General features: G+C 43.3%; 1 protein-coding gene across 1 annotated transcript in view; it reads right to left on the bottom strand.

Annotated features, from left to right (window-relative positions):
• The window catches only part of LRRC49 (leucine rich repeat containing 49), a 132,154-nt gene that overhangs the window by 26,186 nt on the left and 81,314 nt on the right, over positions 1-24,654 (bottom strand). The window contains exons 11-12 of the mRNA XM_065412155.1: positions 22,897-22,980; positions 2,810-2,964 (exon numbers count right to left, since the gene is read on the bottom strand). Coding sequence (XP_065268227.1) covers positions 2,810-2,964; positions 22,897-22,980 — 239 coding nt within the window. The remainder of the gene's footprint in view (positions 1-2,809; positions 2,965-22,896; positions 22,981-24,654) is intronic.

The following is a 24,654-nucleotide window of genomic DNA, read 5'->3' as shown; positions in this document are numbered from 1 at the left end:
AAGGGTACTCTCTCATGCACACTAAAAAACAGCAGCTTTGTTTAGCATTTAGTAGAAATTGTGAAGTTTTTTGAAGAGAAGGTCTAAAAGACTTTGAAAAGGGGGAAGTGAATGGCATGTCTACATCTGTGTGAATTTTGAAGTTGGGAATGCTATAATTTTTGTGAAAAAGGGGTAATGATTTTGAGAGACATCCCAGGCAAAATTTCTGAAAAGTGAATTTTACCATTTATTTATTTTTCCAGAATCACTTATCAGTGATCATAATACCCTTACAAAAATTCACAGATGCCTCCTCAAGGAGTGCTTTCCATTTTTAGTTTAAAGCAAGCCACTGTTGCAGCTCCAGAGAAGTTTTTCAGGTCTTGTCAAATGGCAAAAACCTGGCTCGACCCCACCTATGGTGCTATAACTATCAGTGTCTCCATAATATCTACACTCTATACAACTATCTCAACTGTTTAGGGCCAAGATGAAAATGTGTGCATGTGTGTGAAGGAGAAAGGGGGAGAAAGAAAGTGGATTTCATAGCTGCTATGTATGAGAGAGGCTTGTGCACTATGACCCTCCTGAATGAAAGCCATGTATTGTAGCACCTGGAGGACCTCAAAACAGGGAGCAATATTACATACTACAGGTGACATCCTGGATACACTGAAATCAGCAGCAAAACTCCTACTTAATTCACTGGGGCCAGGACTTTGTTAAAAAACCCAGGCATGAGTTAGGTACAGTTTTGTATGTGATCTTTTCTCCTTTTTAATGCTCATTATCTCAAAATATCTACATTGTTTTAACACAGGTTTTTTGTATTTAATCCCAATTTAGTGTAAAATTTGTGTTATACCGAATGAAGGTAAAGAGGCATGTACAAAGAAAATAAGTATTGTCTTTGTATGTGTTTGAAAAAAAGATGAACAGTGAAGATTTTCAAAAGCACTTAAGTGACATAGTAGCCTAACTCCGATTTACAAAGAGGCTCCTAAATGCCTAAGTCCAAGTATAATTGAAATCAATGCAACTTAGGCTCCTATCTGCCTATGTCACTTTTGAAAATGGGACTTAGGCTCCTAAGTCTCTTAATCACTGTTGAAAATTATAGCTCTAGTCAATAATCTTCGGTTCCCTGCTTCTGGATCTCAAACTGCTCCTTCAGTCCTAAGTGTCATCAGTGGCCATAGGCATATTTTTCAGTCTGTATTTCGCTACATTCTTGTGAATAGCTCTTTCAAATATGGACCCAACCACTGTTACGAAAGCACCTGTGAGCTACATATTTATAACATACTCTTTATGGAGCCACAATTCCTCTTGTAGATCACTTGCAAGGTACCGCTAGTGGAGAATGCAGCTGCTTGCTTAAACAATGGTGCTAGATGTAGAGAGCACATACACCCATTCTCCAAAGTCTTCCTAGGCTTCTTGATACATGTCAAGGTATTGCTTTTGACCTACAAATTCCTGACTACCTACTTAAGTTTTCCTATATAACAGACTTGGAGCTGCTCTGTAATAATTCATGAATACTATATGTTGACTGGGTTATTGGGGATGTTTATAGTATGAATATATGTTGGTTCTGTAGTAAGAGCATTGTCCAGAAAAACAAGCAAGAAGGAAAACAATGACTCAAGGTAAACTACCCTCAGTAAACACTTACAGATTGTTAAGAGACAGTGCTGGACAGGAAAAGACCCAGGAACACAAGAAAAATCAAAAGGACTATAGCAGTTGAGAGAGAAAGAGAGACAGAGACAGCGTGCGCATAGTTTGTTTGGTTTTAAGGAGGGTAGCTGAAGGGGGAGTGGGGATAGGGGCTGTTCTGGGAAACCAGACTGACACGCAGACACTCACTGGGTATTTGAAGAAGCTAGACCTGCCTACGTTATCATCAGGCAATTGTGACCCTCAAATAAGAGGCACACATAGGTAAGACACTTTGTGGTTTGAAAATCCTTTTTCTCTTATGCTTCATTCCTTCTTACCATTAAAATAAACAATACTTTGATATTCAGGATGCTGTCTGGTCACTAGACACAGCCATTGGTCACAGACTCCCAAAGGAATGAATGCATGTACCAAAACCAGTCGGACCTGCAGGGGTAAGCACAGCTGATAGACAGCACATTGTAACCCAGAGCCAGGTCTGAGAGAGAAAAAATGGAAACCCATCCCAGGAGAGGTAAAGGCACATGGCCTGACATTTTTGGGGGGGTCAGGGGGAAGGGAAAGAGAGAAAGGAAGAGGGGAGGAGGGGGAGAGAAGAGAATGGGGGGGGGCACTCAATGAAACAAGAAAGGGGACAGAAGTGCAGCTAGCCTTGTAATCGTGACAGCAATGACAGCAGTTTCTAAACACTGTTCATAGGGATCAGTCCAGGCTACTTAAAAGACCAGTTGTCTTGAACTCTAAAGTTGAGACTGTTGAGATCAGCTGGGTGCTTTTGTACATGCACTTCACCCAGACTGACCATGTTGAAGTTGTTCAGGCTACTGAATCTGTTCTATTTTTTTCAGACTCTACCCTGAGCAAGCCATGGGAAGAATGTGTTAGTCTGGAGTGGAGTCCATCTGAGGTAGACATTGTTCAGTAAGTCCTGAAATTGTTTTTTTTTTTTTAATTATGTAGAGTGCTAAATGGACACATTTTAGAAATCCAAAAATAAATACACATCTTTATATACATACACTACTTATAGACGTATATACACACACACACACTTATATGAATGGAAGGATTAGTGTTTCCCATTTTTATTATATACAAAACGTTAGCTAGGAAATATACTTCCAAGAAAATACTTGTATACCTGGTTTCTTCAGGAAATACATATGCGGCACTGCCATTAATCTGACAGGAGTCACTGTCTTTTTTATCTTGATTTGAAGAAGTCACAAGGGCAACTCGATTCTGCTGAATCTCCCATTGGCGAGCAATGTTGCCAATTGTCAATCGTTTCTTTTCCTGAAACATGATATAAAAGCCACATGAAATTCTCCGAATGCATTGCTAGTATGTTGGTTTGCACCAGAAGAATACATTCCATAGTCAAACACTAATTGATAGATGGGAGGGGGTGCCTTACTCCTCCTCTGCTCCTGGTACTTGCATGCTGGACGGGCCATGATCTCGCCCAAAATTATCCTTCCTGAAACTGAAGCCTCATCACTGAAAGAATAACACAACCACTAACTAATCCTCAAACACTGGAGGGAGGCGGGAGAACTTTTGCTCTGCTTTAGCAAAGAAGAGTAAGCTGTCTCTCCCAAGATCCCCCTTCCCTTTAACTCATGGGCAACAGCAATTTACATATTGACTTTTTTCTGTAGATGTAGAAAATTTGACAAGGGATTAAGTTCAAAAGCTGTCCCCTTTTTTCCTTTTGTCACCAAAGGATTACTCCAAGAACAGCATTCAAATGACATACAATTCCAGACAATTAATCAATGAAATAATCAATTATATGTTATATTAAATGTTTTATGTTGTTGTATGTTCACGCAACTCAAGACAACTGTCCGTGTATCGGCCTTTTAATACACCCAGCTGTCTGTGTGGAACTCATTGACTGTGAGATTTAAGTGTAAGGCAGGGGAGGGCAAACTACGGCCCACAGGCCGGATCCGGCCCATCAGGGCTTTCAATCCAGCCGTCGGGATTGCCAGCCCCGTGGTGCAGCGGGGCTAAGACAGGCTCCCTGCCTGCCCTGGTCCCGTGCCGCTCCCGGAAGCAGCCGCCACCATGTTGAGGGCTCCGTGCGCTACCCTTGCCTGCAGGCACCGCCTCCCACCGCTCCCATTGGCTGGGAACAAGGAACCACGGCTAATGGGAGCTTTGGGGGTGTTATCTACAGGCAAAGGCAGCATGCAGCGGAGCCACCTGCCCCACGCCACTCCCAGGAGTCACTGCCGGGCATGCTGGCCACTTCTGGGAGTGGCGTGGGGCCAGGGTAGGCAGGGAGCTTGCCTTAGCCCCACTGCGTGCTGCTGCCACCCTGGAGCTGCTCAAGGCAAGCGGCGCTGGGCCGGAGCTTGCACCCTGCACCCCTCCTGCATCCCCTGCACCCCAACCCCCTGCCCTGAGCCCCCTAACCCCCGGCCCTGAGCCCCCACTGTACCCCAACCCCCTTCCCTGACCCCCCTGCCACACCCCAACCCCCTGCCCTGAATCCCCTCCTGCACCCCACATGCCTCCTGCACCCCAGCCCCTTGCCCTCAGCCCCCTTCCCGCACACTGGACCCCCCCACACACCCTGCACTCCCACCCACACCCCAACCCCCTGCCCCAGCCCCAGCCCTACGTTCATGGCACTGCATACAATTTCTCCCCCAGATGTGGCCCTCGGGCCAAAAAGTTTGCCCACCCCAGTGTAAGGTGACTGTTGATTTTACTAGCTCATGGACCTGCTTCTGAACTGTTCTCAGATTGAAACTTTAAACAATATAAATGTTTTCAAAAGGTAAATTAATTGCTTGTTTCAGTTCGGTTGATTTTGCTGAACCAGATCTAACTGGCATGGCTTAGCCATCCCACTGTTACAGTGCTTCTTAATGAAACTTGAATAGATATCAGTCTCTGCTATATAAAAGGGAAAAACTGCAAAGAACTAAGTACAAAACACCATCTCTTTCTATAGAACATCAAGGTTATAACACATTGACAAAAGCCAGGAATGTCAAACATTAGTTGATAATATTTCAATCTAAGTCATGCTGCCATAGTAGGGTTGCCAACAATCTAATCACACAAACCCAAACACCCTTGCCCCGCCTCTTCCCTGAAGCCCCGCCCCTGCTCACTCCATCCCCCCTCCCTCCATCACTTGCTGTCCCCCACCCTCACTCACTTTCACCAGACTGGGGCAGGGAGTTGGGGTGCAGGAGGGGGTCTGAGGTGCGGGCTCTGGGAGGGAATTTGCATGTGGGATGGGGTGTGGGCTCTGGGCTGGGGTGTGGGAGGGAGTGAGGGGTGCTGGCTCTGGTTGGGCGGTGCTTACCTTTGGCGGCTCCCAAAAGCGACCGGCACATCCCTCTGGCAGCGGCTCCCTAGGTGGGGAGGGCCAGGGGGTCTCCGCGTGCTGCCCCTGCCCGCAGGCACCACCCCCACAGGTCCCATTGGCCGCAGGTCCAGGCCAATGGGAGCTGCGGAGTTGGTGCTCGGGGCGGGGGCAGCACACGGAGACCCACTGCTCCCCCCTGCAGGGCCACAGGGACGTGCCAGCTGCTTCCGGGAGCGGCACGGAGCCAGGGCAGGCAGGGAGCCTGCCTTAGCCCCGCTGTGCCACCGGACTTTTAGCGCCTAAAATCTCCCAGTTTGGCTTCAGTAGCCTCCGGGAGATAAGCCTGACTCCGGGAGACTCCCAGCAAAATTGGGAGAGTTGGCAACCCAATGCCATAGAAATGGACCCTTTGAATTAAATGCATAGAAAAAGATTCTAAGGCATGTATACTCTTGCCCTGCAGTTTGGACTACTGGGGTTTGAACAGTAGTGCACACCAAAGTGCTGCAATGTAACACTCCCCCGTGGATGCCACAGGCACAAACTAAAAGGTTCCTGTTCACCGTCTTACTGTAATCCTGTTTGAAGAGGATTACATTAATGCAAATTAGTTCATTCCAGCAGTGCCCACACAGAGCAGTTACAGAGCGGCACTTTGGTGCACATTTACACCCCTCTATTCTGAACTGAGGGGCAGTGTAGAGAAGCCCTTAATTTAAAATGTGCAAGCTCTGGTTGGCATTTGTCAGAATATCAGTGTTATTTAAAGAAAATCTGTAGGGAACTACACAGAGCTCTTTTTAAGGTCTGGGAAAAGTACAGCAAAATGCAAGGTGGAACAGATTGTTTAGCATAAGTAGTTAGCACATATTGTAAGGAACTGTTCAAGCTAGAGTGACCTGCTAACACCTCTGCAACTTTTTTATGGTTGGCTAGCTATTCTTTGTCCACATTTTATTCAACTGCTAAATCAAAACCTGATGAACTTTACAAGTCTTTCAATTCCAGATTGTTTTTACTTTGAAAAGTAACAATGTTTCTACTAATCAGAGAGTTGTTTTTAACCTTCCTTCTTATAAAATAAAGCAGCTGGTCAACATGACTAACAAGGAAAAGCTCTCAATAAAAATACTGAATTCAATGAAGCCATTAAATGTTTAATAATTTATCTAAAACACTGTTGCCATTGTTTTATTCTTATTTCAATGTTTACTACACTGCAATATATTACTGCATGCTTTCACCTCTTGTTTATGAAATTCTTCATCTTGAAATACTGTTAAATTTTCCACAAACTCTATGTGGGGCTACACTTTGAAATGATTTGGACCATGGTGTAGTATATGGTTGCCCATTTTAGACACGGTTTTATGCAAACAACACATGGTGCTCCAAAACATGCACAGGCACCTGCATGAACTTCTCATTTTGCACCACAGAATCACTTGACAACCAGCTATCTACCTACCCACTGTTATATCCTACTGTGCATCTAACAGCCACGAGTCATCACTTTAGCTGTATGTTTCTACTAAAATACTTAACCCAGAGGGGGGCAAACTACAGTCCTGGGGCCACGTCTGGCCCACGGGACCCTTCCCTCTGGCCCCCGAGCTCCTGCCACGGAGCGGGATCAGGACAGGCTTGCAGAGGAGCCAGCCCAACTCCCTGGCAGCATGGTGAGCAGGGCGGAGGCTAGCCCCTGGCCCCTCCCCTTCTGCTCTCCTCCCTCCCTGCCTCCCTCGCAGTCACAGTTCCCCCAGCACCTGGGCAGTGTGGCTGCAGCTCTGTCCGGGCGGCATGGCTACAGTGCTTCAGGGCGGCACGGTCAGGGAGAGTTCTGGAGAGGTTGCAGGGGGGCGGTCAAGGGGCCTGAGCCCTGCTGCCAGGGACAGTGACAGAGCAAGCCAGGGCCCCCCTCCACCTCCAGCATGCTTGGCCCCTGTCCCCAGCAGCCAAGCCCAGACAGGGAGCGAGCCCTGCCCGACTGCCAGGGAGAGCAGCCAAACGAGCAGGGCAAATGCTCAGGGAAAGGACTGAGCCCCCCCTTTCCCCCACCCCACAGGTAAAGTGGAGCGGGGAGAGCAGGGAGGGTTGGATAGGGGGCGGGGGGGCCGCAGGGGGACGGTCAGAGGGTGGGGAGCAGGGGAGATTGGATGAAGGGGGTCCCGGAGGGGGGGGGGTCAGGAGCTGGGGAGCAGGGGGGATTGGATAGGGGACAGGCGTCCTGGGGGAGGGATGGTCAGGGGGCAGGGAGCAGGGCTGTTTGGATAGGATGTGGGAGTCCTGGGGGGCAGTCAGTGGTGGGGAGCAGGGGGAGTTGGATGGGGGTGGGGGTTCCAGGGGGCTAGATAGGGAGCGGGGGCCAGGCCATGCCTCACTGTTTGGGGAGGCATAGCCTCCCCCAGCCTTCCCTACCCAGCCCTCCATACAATTTCTGTACCTGATGTGGCCTTAGGGCCAAAAAGTTTGCCCACCCCTAGCTTAAACCCTAACCCTAGCAACATTTGGCTTCAGATTTAACAGCTCATTTAGATTTAGGTGAAAGGGAGCAGTTTGCAGCTCCTTTAGAGCTATGTTTTAGGCTACTGGTTTGCAGACTCAGGAAGAAAACAGTATATTGATTTACATTTGGAAAGTTATCTTTACAACCAAAAAGGTTAGAAGCTTTAATTATTTTTTAAACTAAAGCTTACACTTTGTAGTAAGGAACAGATTCTGTGACCTGTTCTGTAAAATGGAGCTATTAATGTTTTGACATCTACGTCAAGCACTTTGACATCCACAGAAGAAAAAGCCCTATGAAGTCACTGGTGCTGGAACAATTTTTATAGTGTGGGTGCCGAGAGACATTAACCAAAAACTGTAAACCCTGTATATAATGGAAACCACTTCAAGCGAGGGGGTGCTGCACCACCCCTGGACCCTTAGTTCCAGCACCTATGTATGAAGTGAAAAGTAGTATTATCCCCATTTTGCAAATAGGAAAAATCAGAGACAATGTTTGAATGATTTGCCTGTGTAGCACTGTAGAATACTAGGTTAGGCCTTAGCCTGTGAACCAAAAGACCTCAGATCAATGCTTGCTGGATGTGTGACCCTGGCCAAGTCCCTAAAGCTCTGTTTCCATTTGGAAAATTAATCTTTTGGGCAAGGACTGCCTATCACTATGTGTTTGCATAATGGCTACCCAGGGGGGATATGTGGGCACTACTGTAATGCAAATAGATAATAATTTAGCTACAGATGTGAGAAGAACTTAATGACTGTACAGTTCTTTGAAAAGAGAAAGCAGTATATAAACAAACAATACTTGGCATTTCCTGACTTAGGTGCTTATCTATGTAGCCTAAACATTTTCTTTAAAGAATTTTTTGTATGGAATTGTTTTTAACTTACCCATTCATTGTTACACAATAAAGGGGTTAAAGCCAAAACTTTGAAAAGCACATCATCACCCTCAGCCTGTAGTTACTGAACTTAACTGTGAAAGGTTCATTTTCCCCCTTTCTAAAGCAGGGGTTAGTCGACTACATTTTAAAGCCTTATGAGAATATGAGTTTCAAGATGCCTAACAGGAAAGGTCTTCACAATCAGATTTAAAGTCTATGGGAACTACAGCAGATTATTCAGAGAGGTAGAATTTAAAATGTTTCTACTGGTTTTCAAGTCTTTGCTACTTTGAGACATGTATACTATACATGCACTGGGGAACACCAGTTGAGCCAATAAGATCTTTGAAACCAGTACAAAAACTTTTTAAATGCAACCACTACATATGACAAAAAGACTGAGAAATAATATAAAATCATATGAGCAAAACATAAATTGCAAGGTTCAATTCAAAGGTTTACACTACTCTTCCAAAGGGTTTCAGATTAAAACCAGCAGAATTACATCTCTTTGGAAATTAAAGAGATTTGAAAGGTAGGAATTATTTTTTCACTGGAAAACAACTACGAATGAGAGACAAAGCCCTTATCAGTCAGTGTGAACATCTAATTTAGTTCAAGTTTATCAGACTAAACCATTATTTTGACAGCCTTCTGTATATATTACATCTCGTGAAAAGAAACCAATGCTGTTCTCTATGGCTAATTGTTTTGTTCATGCTTTAGCTAATCACTAACATTTTATATAGCAAACTTAGAGACAAGCCCAGGAGTTTACTGAATAACTGCTATTCAGAAAAGGAAACAAATGAGTTTCAGATGAAGATTTCCATTAAAGAGAAAGGAATATTGAGAAATATGACAGATATTTTATTTTGTAACCACACCGTGAACATTATCATACAGTATATTGATCCATAAGACTGGACCTACATAAGAATACACTACATAAAATGTGTTCTAATTAACCAAAAATGACATTGGGCCAGATTCACCTTGGGTTTCTGCCAACATAAACTCTGCCACACAAGTCCTTGGTGGTGGAAAGACAATCAGGGGTTGATGTCACAGAGGTGTAAACCACCTCAGCATCCATTACAGTGGGGAATCATTGAATGCCAGTGCCACCCAAAAGCGGACAAGATGAAGCTGGCATGAAAATGGAGGTTACCTGTCTGTAACTGAAAGTTCTTTTGAGACGTGTGGCCCTTATCTGTATTCCACATGTGGTATGCATGCACTATATGCCTGAGTCCAGCAATTCTAACAAGCAGTGTCCGTTGGCCCACACCTGCGCAGTAGATCTCCTCATGCTCCCAACCGGGAGTATAAGAGGCAATGTGTACTGATGCCTCTGAAGTTCCATTCCTTACCATAAGTCCAACAGGACCTGAGGCAGAGGGGATGGAGGGCAGGCAGTGGAATATAGATAGGAACCACACTTCTCAAAAAACTCCTAGTTACAGGCAAGTAACCGCCATTTCTTCACTGAGTACTAGTCCCTACATGTATTCCACATGTGGGTAATTGACAAGCAGTGCTCAGACTAGAGGTTGAGAGGAAGCCAGCAGCAAAGATGCTCACAACACTGCAGTTCCCACTGCTGCAACAGCAGCACAGGCCTGAACTAGCATGTATCATCTAGCGAACATGCAGACGGAGCTCCAGCTGGCTGCTCTGCATATGTCTAATATTGGAACATCCTGCAGGGATGCTATACAGGCAACTTGCACCCTCATGGAGTATGCCCTGACTCCATCAGGAGGAGGCAGGTGAGCTAACCTGTAGAACACAATGATGCACCCAGAAACCTACCTATAGATTCTCTGAGAAGATATCATTTGACCTTGCAATCTTTCTGGTACGGTGAGAAAAAGTCTTCGTGATATTCTAATAGGTTTGGTCTGTTATAGGAGCAGCAGTGATCTGTATGCTATGTATAACCTGTATGCTCAAAAGGTCTGTTACACTTCCCCCGCCCACTTTTGTCTCCTCTCCCTCTCTGAATACATGTGAAGTGGCTTTCCCCCTCCTCCTCCCTCCTGGAATGCTTGTAGGATGAATGGGCTGCTTGAACAGCTGGAAGATCAGAAAAGCTCCCAGGTAGACAAGATGTCTGGCACTGTGATTAGGCAGCGATCATACGCCCAAGGCATGGACACTGCCCGAGGTGGAGTGTGACCAACCAGACACGGCCAAGTCATCTCTAGTCGCAGGCCATGAGGAGCAGGTCCTTAAAAGGGGAAGGGGCCATGTGCTCGGGAGTGCACTCCCAAGATTGTACCTCCCGTGAAGGCCCTTCGCCTGGACCGCCTGGCCAGTGGTTCACAGCACTGCATTCCATCGTGCCTCGGGAAGACTTACCTTCATCGCACCGTCCATTTCTGCACTGTGGGACACTTACCTTGAAGGATCCTGACATCTCCAGTGCCGTACCTGTCCTGGGAGTGTGAGTATGTGAGTGTGAGACACACACCCCTTTTTTGAGCTTAGCTATCAGTATAATAAACATGCTGCTTTCTGCCAAACTCTGGTGGGTCATTAGTCCTCCCTAAGCTTACTAGCTGACCCAATTTCGGGTAACATGGTCCTCTGCGGGTAGAATGCCAGGGCACATCTGACGTTGAGAGAATGAAATCTTTTCACTTTGACAGAAGAGTCGGATTTCAGAAAAAGAACAGGAAAGTGGATACTTTGGTTGACATGGAATTCAGAAATAACCTTAGGGAGGAACTCAGGATGGAGCTGAAGGGATTCAAGGAGGGTCTGCCATGAGTGCTCCCAACTCGCTCACCCTCCTGGCCAAAGTGATAGCAACTAGAAATGCAACTTTCATGAACAGATGGGACATGGAGCATGCAGCCAAGGTTTAAATGGTGGCCTGGTGAGTGTTGACACGATGAGACTGAGGTCTCACTCAGGAGTAGATTTGACCACTGTTGGAAAGGTCCTGACTAGGCCCATCATGAATATTACTGTAGTTGAGGAAATCTGTGGACACAGGAATTCTGACTCAGGCCAGATGGCAGTAAAAAGGAACTGAGGCCACAAAGCAGTAAGAAGGAACTGGAGACGGGTCAGCCTGGTATGCCTCTTATACCTTCGGTCAGGAGCATGAGGAGATCTGCACATGTGCAGGCCAATGGACACTGCTTATCAGAATTTCTGGACTTGTGTGCATGATTCACATGCATATCCACATGTGGAATACCCACATGAAGAGAAGGAAGAGAAGCACATGAAGAGAAGGATGATGACTCAGCACCTCACAGCATTCCTGATAAGTCTCCTGTGTGAGTTAAAGCTCACCCAGACACACATCCCCTTCCTAGATTAAAAGTCAGAGAAGGAAATGGCAATGTCATTCACCCAAATGGGGAGCAGGTGATCGTTCCTGGGTAAAAGGCGCATCACTAATACAGGAAAATGAAATGTATGCCTATATGCAACAGGATCTAGTGATGTTAGCCCAATATCCTCACTATAATTTGGAAAAATATGTATTCATATAGAAAATAAAAAGCCTTTATCAGAATTCCTCTGTAGTATGTAAAGAATTAGTGTACTTTTCCTTTTTCCTAGTTATTTATACTTAAGTACATAACCAGCACTAACATTCAAAATGCCTGTTTTTATTTAATTGCCTCCACCATCCCCTTATCATAACTAGTCCAAAGGGAAGTAATTTTGCCATTATCATATTTACTAATTTAGAAGGCTTCTTGTGGAACACATGCGTTAAATACCAAATCTGGTAGAGACCCTTTTTCTGGAACTGTAAGGCCTCATGAAGAAACATACATAATACTTGATAATACTATCTGACAAGAAAAGTATTGGAACATTTCCACCAAACTCTTTCAGAGCCCTCATAGTACCTCATGGTTTCCAAAATATTTACTTTGTTTACAATTTTTCACAAAATGTTTTTAAACTAAGAAACTTGGAACTCTAACCTGCCAAGAGAGTTATTAAATACTGAGTCAAAAAAGCAGTTGAAGTAAGCCACAAAGAGGCTATGTAATTTATTTCTCATTTAAAATTGGAAATAAACAAAGATACAAGTTCATCAGATGCAATTTTAAATTAAATGTGTATATACAATAACAACATACACAGAAAGCAGACAAAGAATAAAAAGTGAGTCAAAGGGAAATTACGTGCAAGAACGCAACGTGGCCTGCCTATTCATGCAAAGTACCAGAATGTCCTCCAAAGACAACAATACAAGCACCAGTGGAAGCCTGGATAACAAATACTGAAAAGAATAATTTCATCAGGATAGTACCAAATGCAATTATGATGGCAACCAGCATTGCAAATGGCGATATTTTATTCTATTTGAAAAACTAAGTAGTAATCGGCTCTCTCTATATATCATTCTATATACTGACAGGTTCCATGCCCTCTTTTTGATTTATGTCCTGCCCTCTAGTTTCATTTGTGGATATGTACGCTTTTGGCATGGCAGCCATTTGGAATTCATTTTATTTTATTTTCTATGGGGAGTATTGTGCTTGTGTGTTGTTTTATTTTCACATTTAGAGCCAGTTTAAAAGTTAAGGCTTTTTTAATTTTAATCTTGTGATTAAAAATTCTCTCTGCAAAAGTTAAGTTTTCAAAAAAAGCAGGAGAGCTATTGGGAAACATGCTGCTTCAAATATGCCACATGCTCATCTCTCTCCTTACCACAGTTACTCAATCCTTCATGTTGACACATGGCTTTTGTCTTTTTAAACTAATTTTTTTTAGGAAACCACATACGTAAATATGGGCTATCTATAGTGACATTTTCCTCTGTGCTTTAAATATTTAGAAAGTCTTAAATTATTCTTTCAATGACAATAGTAGTTTTAGCAAAAAGGAGGAGATGTTTCTTCAGATAACAAAAGTGAAAAGGGCCAATCTTTGAATAGCTTCTCTTTTTAAACTTTCATTTTTATTGTAAAACTGCTCTGTAAATGAACATTTAATATATTAAGTTCTTATTTTTATCTTTGTTTTTTTAATCAATTAAAAATGCCAAGCTGGATACATTTTATTTTTAAATTTTACTTTTATTGTAAATGTGTTTTGCATATTGACATGTCCTTATTTTTATATCTTTGCCTATTAAGCATTTCGAAAGTTATGACTTGTGTCTTTTAAAATAACACACATTTGTAAAGGGAGATATGATATTCCTCAGGAACTTATTTTTTCACAAATTACAAACTATTTTATAGGGTTTTTTTCTTACTATGTCCTTTGTTTAAAGAAAAAATTGCTGAAATCTTTCTAACTGGGTTATGACAAAGGGGTGCCTCTGCTGCAAAATGCTGCTTTCTTAGTGTCATGTTTACATCCAATATAAATATTTTTTGGTTTCAAATATGATATAATCTCCTTTGAAGATGCCTCTGTAGTGTTTTTTTTAAAAGGGTGAGGGGCTGTTGTCATTTCTGGACCATTGCTTCTCTGAGAATATGAGTAAGGAAGGAAAGGAAATGCCCACTGAAAACTCTTGATTTAGGCTGATCATAGGGAGAAATCTGGGAATAAATCAAACATGTGTGCTTGCACAAGAGGAACCTGGGAAAGGCTGTGGAGAAATAGAAAATAGAAAAAAGCTGAGGGCAGTTGCTCCCTTGCATGCCTGTTGCCACATGTGCTCCAGTGAAGTTTGCTCCCTTTGAGGTTCCACAGTAAGCAGGAAAGGGTGACTTCTCTCTTCCAGTACTGCAGAGGAGTACTCCATGGTGAACTTCATGTCAGCAGAGTAAAATGGGTCAGAAATGTGGAAGGAAGGAGGCCTAGGTTAAGGGTGACCCTTCTGTGGCTCCAGCATTTTTGGAAATGGGGAGAACATTCAGGAGTACTGAATTAGAAGAATACATAGTCTGACACATCAGTGAGGCATCTTTTCCATCTTGAGAGTCCCTGTTGCTTTTCGATTTCATCTTCTGTGCTGGTTGGCCTTCTTGTGAGCCCTCAGCTGTGAAGCTGCTGATCTCTTGTAGTGCAACTAAACTAAAATATCCCACCCAACACCTTATTCATTTGAAAGCCAATTAAATTTAAAGTTTTGGTGGCAACTGATCATTTTTATGCCACAAAATACTCAGATAAGACCCTGTCAAATGGAAGCTCTTACCCTGTGCAAGCCTCTAGAGGCAGAGAATTCTGGGACAGGTTTTTCTAGAAAGCACTGGATTCCACCTTCAAGTGGTGGAGAGGAAGAAAAACCCACCATGCAGACAGACAGGCATGAACAGGGGGAAAAAAGGTGAGTTAGAACTTGTGAAATGAATATGGGAATGTTTATGAAAATTCAACAGTTGTTATTAGCATGGTAAGCTTGATGGCAGACACTTTTGTAAAACAGCAACAGTTACCTTATTAAATGGGCAGTATGCCATGACATTTCATTTAAAAGGAAGCAAGGTAAATTTTATAGTTTTCTCAAGAAAGCTTGTGGAGGAAAATATATTTTATTGCTGAATACAACTCCACAAAATTTCCATTCATTGGCTGAATTTTTACACTTCGCAAATTATTTCACAGCCACTTAATCCCACTGTTAGATCTGTGGGAAAGAAAGTTCCATTAAAGTAAAACAAGAGTCTGAAACAGAGAAAACAAAATCTAAACACACAAGGATGGAATGGAAATTTACATAGAAGAGAGATAAGAATCAGCTTTTTGAAGCAAATAAAAGAGAACAGCAGTTGGCTGTTATGCTTCTTTATCCCCTTGAAGACAAGAAAGAAACCTTCACTAAAAAGAATGAAAACTTCAATTTCCTGTTCAAGCTTGAGCGAGTATGGCATTACACATTAACAATACATGCCCCTTTCCTCCAATGGGAATTTTCATTGGCAAAATGGTTTGAAAGATCTAGGGCATCAAGAAAAACAACAGCATCTCCTACTGTAAGGAAGCATACCTCAAAGCTTAAGAAATAGAAATAAAAATAAATCACACTTTCAAAAATTTCTGTTGCTCAGTAAGTGGGCCAACACATCACCACCAAACCACCAGATGTATGTGTCTGTGTGTACTTCCCTTCTCTATGCCAGTAGGAACTGACACTAAAACTTCAAAACCAGATACATTTAAAACATATCAGTCATCTATAGTAAAAATAAAATAAACTATGCAAGTATTAATTTTTAGAATGTGTGTGTCTGGGGGGGTATTTTCTGGAATCTGTTTTTGAACTGAACAAATCCAAACTCAGATAAATCTGTTTTAATAGGTAAGATACAGAAAAACAGAAGTATACTAGACACACTGTTGGATTACCATATAACAATTAACTCCACCTCTTTATCTATTTACTTTTTCCTATTTTTTAACCTATTGCTTCCAGTTTACAATATGTACTGTTAAAATTCTGCATGTGTCCCTTGGTTTGAACAAAGTCCAATTTTACACACATGCTATATTTCTCACCCCACCTCACCTCCAGCTACTCCTTTTCTTTTAAACTCCTAAATGGTGGATATTGAACCCACATTCTCCAGATCCGTGATACGAAATCTTACCTTGACAAACCACAGCTTACCTAGCCAGTACCCTAAGTCATGGGTGAGTCACCCCTTCGCAAGATTCTTCAGGACAATACTATCCCAAACTCTAGTAGAACCTTTTCAGTACTCAACATGGCCAACCATAAGATAGTGCTGTCTCACCTGATAAAGGTAGCGGGCCCAGGGTACTGTGTTAAAATGGTTTTAGTCTTTCCTGGGGAATCACACTCAACAAGCTGTAATAGGAAATTGCACTTCCACTACTAGACCTCTCATGTGGAGTGTCCCACAGGGATCAATTCTCTTACTAGTCCTATCCAACATCTACATGAACTAGTCAGACAACATGGACTCAAGCATCAGCAATATGCAGATGACACATAGCTCCATCTATCATTCACCACTTATGGCTATACCACTACCCGAAGATGGCCAGTTCTTGGATGAGATCAGGTCATGGATGAAGAAGAGCTGGTTGAAGCTGAACCCGAATGAGACAGAGGCGATATTGGTGGAACAGTCTCCTCCTTTGATTAAAGGTACACCCCACAATTGGTTAATTCAGTCTGTAGCTTAGGAGTGCTCCTGAATGCCTCACTAATAATGAGCTCTCATACAGCAGTGCTTTCTACAGTCTCCAGTTGGCTAAGAGACTCCATCCAAACAATGACCTAGCCTCAGGTATTCATGCCCTCATTAACTCTCAGCTGGACGACAGCAATATAACATATCTGGTAGCACTTAGAAAATTCCAACTGCTATAGAACACTAGTACATCTCCTCAGCAACACTGGCTATTGTGAACATATCAAGTCTGTCCTCTGCTCCCTACTCTGCCTTCCCTTAGACTATCAAATCAAGTTCAAGGTCTCAGTCCTTATTTCAATGCACTCAATGACCTGGCTCTAGGGTATCTAAAAGTTTGACTAAAGCTCTGGGGTGAAGCACATGGTTGTCAATTTTGCTCCACTGGCGCAATGGAACTCTCTACAACTCAGGGTTGCATGTTTTGTAGCTTCTGTAGGCTGAGCACATTGCACCCAGCAGGGGCACTTTACATTCCGCAATTCTCCCCCACAAGCTACCTCTGTACTGCCTCCCATCCCCCTCTATTTCAGGGACTCCCTGACACTCCCCCCATTTCTCCTCTCCCAAGATTCTGTGTCCGTCCCCCCCATGGCACCCTCTATCACATGCTAGGGGACTGTCAGAGAGAGCCCTCTCCCCAGACCACTGTTCCTCATTCTTCCCCACAAGGCAGTGGCTCAGTGCAACCCTCCATTCCCTCCTTCTTCCCATGGCAGGGCCTCTGTGGGTATGTCTACACAGCAAAGAAAAGCCCGCGGCTGGTCTATGCCAGCTGACTTGGGCTCACGGGTCTCGGGCTCAAGGTTCTCGGGCTGTGAGGCGGTTTCATTACTTTGTAGACTTCAGGACTCAGACCCTGCATGGTGGGAGGGTCCCAGGGCTTGGGCTAAAGCCCAAGTCCTGAAATCTACACAGCAGTGAAACAGACCCTTAGCCCAAGCTCTGCAAGCCTGAGTCAGCTGGCACGGGCCAGCCATGGGTTTTTCTTTGCTGTTTAGACATATCCTCTGTGCACCTGTTTCTCCCTCCTCAATTCCATTCCTCCCCGATCACATATCTCTATCTTCCTCAATCCCCGCTTTCCCCTCTCCAACTCCATCCCCCACCCCCAAGGGCTCCACTTTGTCCTCCTCACCTCCACTCCCCTAATCCTAGGTCCCTGCTTCCTCACCCACCTACCCAGTTCTCCCCTTTGGGTCCCTGCTTCTGTAGGAGCTGGATTTTATAATGTACTATGAGAATTAATGTATAATTTGATTTCATATTGTCAGCCACCCTTTTTGAATAGCAGAAAGGAATGACAGACCAGAACAATCCTTATGACTAATTATGGTCATCCTTTTGTTTTAGAATAAGTTATAAAGCTACTATGGTTTCCTATATGTATTACAAATTAGGAAGTAAGAGACAGGATTCTCTATTGTGTCTATGTTAAGTAGATTAGAGGAACATTGAAGGCCTGGGTCTCACTGTAAATTGTCTTGGTTATTGATTGTAAAACTTAGCAAGGTTTAATTTGCAATACCCTTTTGCTCAATATAAAATACTACTGTTTGTATTCTCAATCTGTTTGTGTGAATGAGGAATGTATGCATTAGAAAAAGATAAGGTGTGAAGGCCATTGTTATAGCCAGAGTCAAGGAAGAAGGAGTGAAGAAACTTAAAGGACATCAAAGAATCATCAACACGCATCCATAATGAAGGGCAGATTGACGACCCTGAGGTAAAGGCTGGCACCCCTAAAGACAATTGATTAAATCGGAACAAAGGACAGGATGACCCTCTCGGAGGTGTATTGGAATGTTTACACCAATTAAGAAGTAACCGGTCACAAAGTGACGGGTTCGTCTTGCCACACTCCAGGAGCATCGGATTGCGACCGATAGAACCCCGCTCCCCTCTGCGACCAATGTGGCTGGCCACTAGATTGATCCAGACTCTGGACTGGTAACTATAAACATCACTGCCGGAGAGAGAGAGAGAGAGAGAGAGAGAGAGAGAGAGAGAGAGAGTGTGTGTGTGTGTGTGTGTGTGTGTCTAAAAAGCACATGCTAACTGTGGTATTCTCAATAAACGCTGTGTGTATTTACCTTCCTCTATAAAGATCCCGTGTGCTTTGTATGAGCATAACATTTTCATCATCATCACCATGCCAAATCTTCCCATCCCCTTGCGGGTCATTGCTTTGTCACTCCCAGTCACACACTTCCCTCCCTCTGGGTCCCAGCTTCTCTCCTCCGTTCAATCACCAAGTCCTCTTCCCCCACTAACCCCATGTCCCTGCTTCTTTCACCACTACTACAGTACCCCTGTCCTCTCTGAGTCCCAACTTCCCACCTCCCGACCTGTGGGACTCTGCTTTCCTGCCTCATCCCTCCAGTCCCTGCTGCTCTCTCTCCATGCTCACAGTTGCCCCCTCTTCCTCCAGTCCCCATTTCTCAAAATCACTCCACTTCCCCTGACCCTGGATCCTCACTTCCCCCTACAAACCCTCCCTGTGAGACTGATTTATGTTAGAGTTCAAGATACTGACAAATCTCCCCGTGCCGAGAGTTAAGCTACTACCTCTGATATATGTCGGCGGCAGCAGAGGCAGATGAGAGATTCCTCTGCTTGCAGCACCAGGCAGTCTGCGAATCAGGCTTTTCCACTGGTCCAATTTGCTCTAAAAAATCAACAGACTTATGCCCATCGATGCTTAGAACATCTGCTGAAATTTTAGAATTGATCAGATGTGGTATTCGAAAGTTATCATCATGTTACAGACAGAAATCTTAATGAGTTGAGTGTTAGACTTCACTTTGCACAGACAGTAAGGGCAAAACTTTTGTGTGCAGGAGACCGATTTCCTGGGGGCTGGCCCAAGACTGTGGAATGAACTCCCACAGAAATTAGGGCCTGGTCTACACTACCCGCCTGAATCGGCGGGTAGAAATCGACCTCTCGGGGATCGATTTATCGCGTCCCGTCAGGACGCGACAATCGATCCCCGAATCGACGCTCTTACTCCACCAGCGAAGGTGGGAGTAAGAGCCGTCGACGGGAAGCCGCGGAGGTCGATTTTGCCGCCGTCCTCACAGCGGGGTAAGTCGGCTGCGATACGTCGAATTCAGCTACGCTATTCGCGTAGCTGAATTTGCGTATCTTAAATCGACCCCCCCCTGTAGTGTAGATGTAGCCTAAGACTATCACAAATCTCAGCACCTTCCGTTGTAACTGCAAAGGTGCATTTCTTTGACCTACTTTTCTTTGACAAACATATGGCAATATGTGTACCTATAGAATGGAGCAAGCAGTGTATACTATTCCACTGGTGCTGGTAATCATCTCCAGGGTACCCACCAGTACCACTACACATTTCTATGCTCATTTGACCTGTGAACTCATCTATGGAGTTGTCATAACTATAAAGGGAAGGGTGTACAGTGCTATGGAATCCCTCCTAGCCAGAGACTCCAAATCCTTTTACCTGTAAAGGGTTAAGAAGCTCGGGTAACCTGGCTGACACCTGACCCCAAGGACCAATAAGGGGACAAGATACTTTCAAATCTTGGGGGGGGGAAAGGCTTTTGTGTGTGTCCTTTGTTTAAGGGGTTGTTCGCTCTTGGGACTGAGAGGGACCAGACATCAATCCAGGTTCTCCCCATCTTTCTAAACAAGTCTCTCTTATTTCAAAATTGTAAGTAAAAGCCAGGCAAGGCGTCTTAGATTTACTTTGTTTTTCTCAGCTTGTAAATGTACCTTTTACCAGAGTGCTTATCTTGTTTGCTATACTTTGAACCTAAGACAGAGGGGATTCCTCTGAGCTCTTTAAGTTTGATTACCCTGTAAAGTTATTTTCCATACTGATTTTGCAGAGATGATTTTTACCTTTTGCTTTAATTAAAAGCCTTCTTTTTAAGAACCTGATTGATTCCTCCTTGTTATAAGATCCAAAGGGGGTTTGGATCTGTATTCACCAGGAGTTGGTGAAAGGAAGGAGGGGGGAAGGGTCAATTTCTCCTTGTTTAAGATCCAAGGAGTTTGGATCTGTATTCACCAGGGAATTGGTGAAAGGTTTCTCAAGGCTTCCCAGGGAGGGAATCCATCGAGAATGGTGGCAGCGGGACCAGAGCTAAGCTGGTAGATAAGCTTAGAAGTTTTCATGCAGGCCCCCACACTTGTACCCTAAAGTTCAAAGTGGGGATACAGCCTTGACAGGAGTATTGCAGGGTTCTAGTCTATGAGGCCTACTGGTAATGTGCCCACTTTGCCACTGGTAATTACTGGAAGAGAGTTTGTTGGTGGAGTTCTTACATGGCTAGTGAGATCTTTAATATTTTGGCTACTCCACGGTCTAACCCCATCAAAAATGGTTTTCTACTTAAAATTTTGCATGTGTTTTGTTCAGATAGAGGAGAATTATTTGACTATATTTAAGGTATACCTTATATTATGTGGATTATAAGAGTTGGTAAAATAGAAGCTCAATTTTTTCAAAGCTCATAATGCACAATATACACATGCAAAATCAACTTCCATGTGTGCACACGAAACACCAACTTGTGTGCGCAAAAGTCTGCATCTACTTTTGAAAGTTTGGCCCTAGATGCAAGTTATGGGCCAAATTATGCCTGGATGCTCCAGGGGTGCAGGATGGGTGGGGATAAGAAGCTTTATATCCTTTGTAACAGCCAGATACAAATGTAGTCTCTGTGCTCAATTGTGTACAAAGACTGATTCCCTTAACTTGCCTTCCTTGGGGTGCAAGACAAATCAAGAAGGCATGGAGGAAGTCGGGCTATGGCTCTGTCCCATCTATGTACCAGCTGCTCCACAGCCCTGAAAGTTCTCTTGGAGTTCCCCCTTGGGCTGTGCAGAAAAATTTGAGCACCTAAGATCAAGTGCTCGCTTTGAAAACATTAATCAAAAATGGTTTCCAGAAAAACCTGAAGATGGGACCCATATTTCTGAAACTGACAGCGGCAGATGACACCATCTGGCACACAAGGCTCTTAGTCAAACTGTCAAGAACACTCCCAGCATGGCTAGTCAACATCATTGACATTCTCTTCCCCAACAGAAGTTTCCAAGTGCACATAGGAGACAGAGTTAGCAAGAGGAAAAGTCAAACCAATGTTCTATCCCAAGGATCTGTGCTGGCACCCATGCTTTTCAACCTATACACAAACTTATGCTTTTCACTCTGTTCTGCAACTTCACATACACAGATGACATTTGCTTAGACGTCTAAGCATGGTCATTTCCAGAACTTGAAGATGCCCTAAACGCTGACTTGATTGAGATGGCTGAATACTGCAGTTGGTGTCATTTACAGCCAAGCATGTCCAAGAGAATTTCGTGTGTGTTCCTTTTTTACAATGACAGAGCAGACCAAGAATTCAATATTCTTCTCAATGGACATCACTTGAAACACAAATCCCACCCACTCTACCTTGGAGTCACCCTAGATAGATCTCTCACATAGCTTAAACACCTGAGGAAAACTGTGAATGAGCTGAGGACGAGTAACAACCTTCTAAGCAAATTGGCTGGCACTTCACAGGACACTAATGCTCAAACTCTGTGAGCATCCAGCTTAGCCCTCTGTTACTCTGCAGCAAAATATTGTGCTCCGGTGAGGCTCCATCTGTCTCATATCAAGTTGGCTGACACACAACTACACTCAATCACAAGCATTATAACCAGGACAATTCGACCCACACCAATACTGTGGGTCCCCATGTTAAGCAACATCACTCCTCCACAATCTGTCTTGAAGATATTACAGCTAGAATGGTTGAGAAAATCAGGGCAAAACTTAGCCTACTGCCATACACAGACCTGTTCGACCACCCAAGAGCACACTTTTCATCAAGGCACCTGCTGTGGGCCCTCTTGCCTTGCCCAGATTTCTCTGTGACATCATTGTGGCATGAGGAATGGTCCGCACGTGAAATCAGAAACCAGTCTCTTATAACTGACCCTGACCATGCATGTACCCAGCTCTGATTTGCCATGCTGCTCATGGACCATTCTGAACAGATTTCAAATGGGCCAGGATCAACATGAGCGAGTCTTCACACCTGGGGCCAATGAGAGTCTGTGGCCAAGGACTGACAATATTACACATCACTGACGATTGCCTTCTTACCAGATTTGATGGTGGTCTGAGGGCTCTGCACTTTGCTCATGAGGTTGCCACAAATTGGCTTTGGCAAGCTCCGCATCCAAGAAGAAGAAGAACTGATATGTCAGTTTTGACTTATTATCATAGGTGTCATTTTTCTTTAGGTTAATAATAAAAGTAGGTATAAGTAAACTACAGTACCAAGATATCAGAATCTACCTTACTATGGTCAATACAACTAAGAATTTTATGAAACTTTATCTCATCTCAATTAGTGTTAGAAAGAACAGAAAATACCTTTAACAAGGTCTGTTTGTGGCTTTCACGCTTCTTCTCTTCTTCTTTTCTTGCTGCAACAGATGCCATGCGCCTTTCTTCTTCCTAGATGAAGAAAAAAAATCAACTTTACTAAAGCAGGAGTAACCTATGGAAAATGTAATTGACAAGCTTGTAAATTCTGATGTTTGAAAGGCAAATATATCTTCAGTGTCTATTCACCAAAGGGTGACATGCAGGCACTACTAAACATGGCTTGGTAACACTCTTATTTCTATCTTTATCTGACAATTTCCAAAGCTAACACTTCTATTCAGGATGTGAACCTGAATGCTGTGTCCTGTAACGTTTTTGGTATAGAAATGTAAAGCTTTCTGTATGCTAAATAAAAAGTGTTAGTTATTCATTGAAATGTTTTAATAAGTAAAATATACTCCCTCCAACACTTTTAGTGTTTACACATTCAATTTTTATACCAAGAATTTACAGGAGTTTTGTAGTTTAAAGGTGATCTGAAAAGGGAGGGAAAAAATGAACATGTTCCCTTTGTTGCTTCTTTAGAATATATAAAGGCAGCCTGAAAGTTTTTGTTGTTGTTTGGTTGGTTTTTCTTTTTTTAAAAAAAATTCTGCTTGGTTTTTACATTCAAAATTCAGATAATGGAAAACTGGAGCAGTGATTAACTTATATTTACTTAAAGAACTTAAATAATTGAGAGGAGCAGCAGTGTTTAGTTGGACTGTTTGAAACTCTGCTGTGGTTTTATTAAAAACACAAATATTTCTCTTACTAAGGCTTAAAAATATTTTACATATATTGAATTTTTTTTTATTATTTTATTAGCACACACTTATTTCAATGACTTGCATTTAAATAAAGCATACCTCTGTAAAAGATTCAGCACATCCACACCTTCAATTAAGGTGTTACAGCTCACAAAATATGTTGTGAGAATGACTGCACCACAAGTAAAGTGGGGCAGAGTTTGTCTGGGGCTTACCCAAGGAAGGGCAGCTCTGCTTTTTTTGGGGGGGGGGAAGAGGGAGGAAGGTGGAGGTCAGAAACTGCTGTAAAAAAGGTGTTCAGTGGTCAGCTTTGCACGAGTGACTCTAATATCCCCCCCCTCCCCAGGAATGTGCATAAAAGTACGAAACCTAGGTGGGGCAAGTCTCTTTGCTCCACGCAGTGAGGAAGCATCCACACCTTCAATTAAGGTGTTACAGCTCACAAAACATGTTGTGAGAACTCCCAGTGGATCCCCAAGAAAACCCAAGGAAGATTAGACTTGACCTTCCTGATTTTTCAATGCTGAAAAATAAATAGAAAAACCAAACAAACAGAACAAAACAAAAACAATGCCAACAAACAAATAAACCAAACCCTTTATAAAATATTTCAGGGTTTTTTCCCTACACCATAATGAAGCAAAAAAGAGGCAAAAGCCCAGATCTTTAAAGTCTTTTGTCTTTAAGCATTATAACAGTAAAAGAAAGATCTACTTTTATTACTTATTACTCTGGGCTTTTGATTTTCTTTCCTGGTTCTTTCCAGCAATTTATTTTCAACAATATATAGCGTCCTCTAATTTTAGCAAGCTGCAGCAATTGTGTGAAGTTTCTTTTAGTGCTGATTCTTGTTATAGTAGATTTCTATCACTATGATACAATAAGCTAAATTGAAGGGGGAGAGAGATTAGGGTTTTTGTATTTATATAATTATTACTAATAAATAACTTTCCTCTTGTTTATCTATTTTCACATATTGAACAGGAGTACTTGT

The sequence above is a fragment of the Emys orbicularis genome, chromosome 10, assembly GCF_028017835.1.
Source record: "Emys orbicularis isolate rEmyOrb1 chromosome 10, rEmyOrb1.hap1, whole genome shotgun sequence".
NCBI lineage: Eukaryota > Metazoa > Chordata > Testudines > Emydidae > Emys > Emys orbicularis.
Note: the sequence above shows the minus strand (reverse complement) of the source record. Positions and strands in the feature narration are given on the sequence as shown.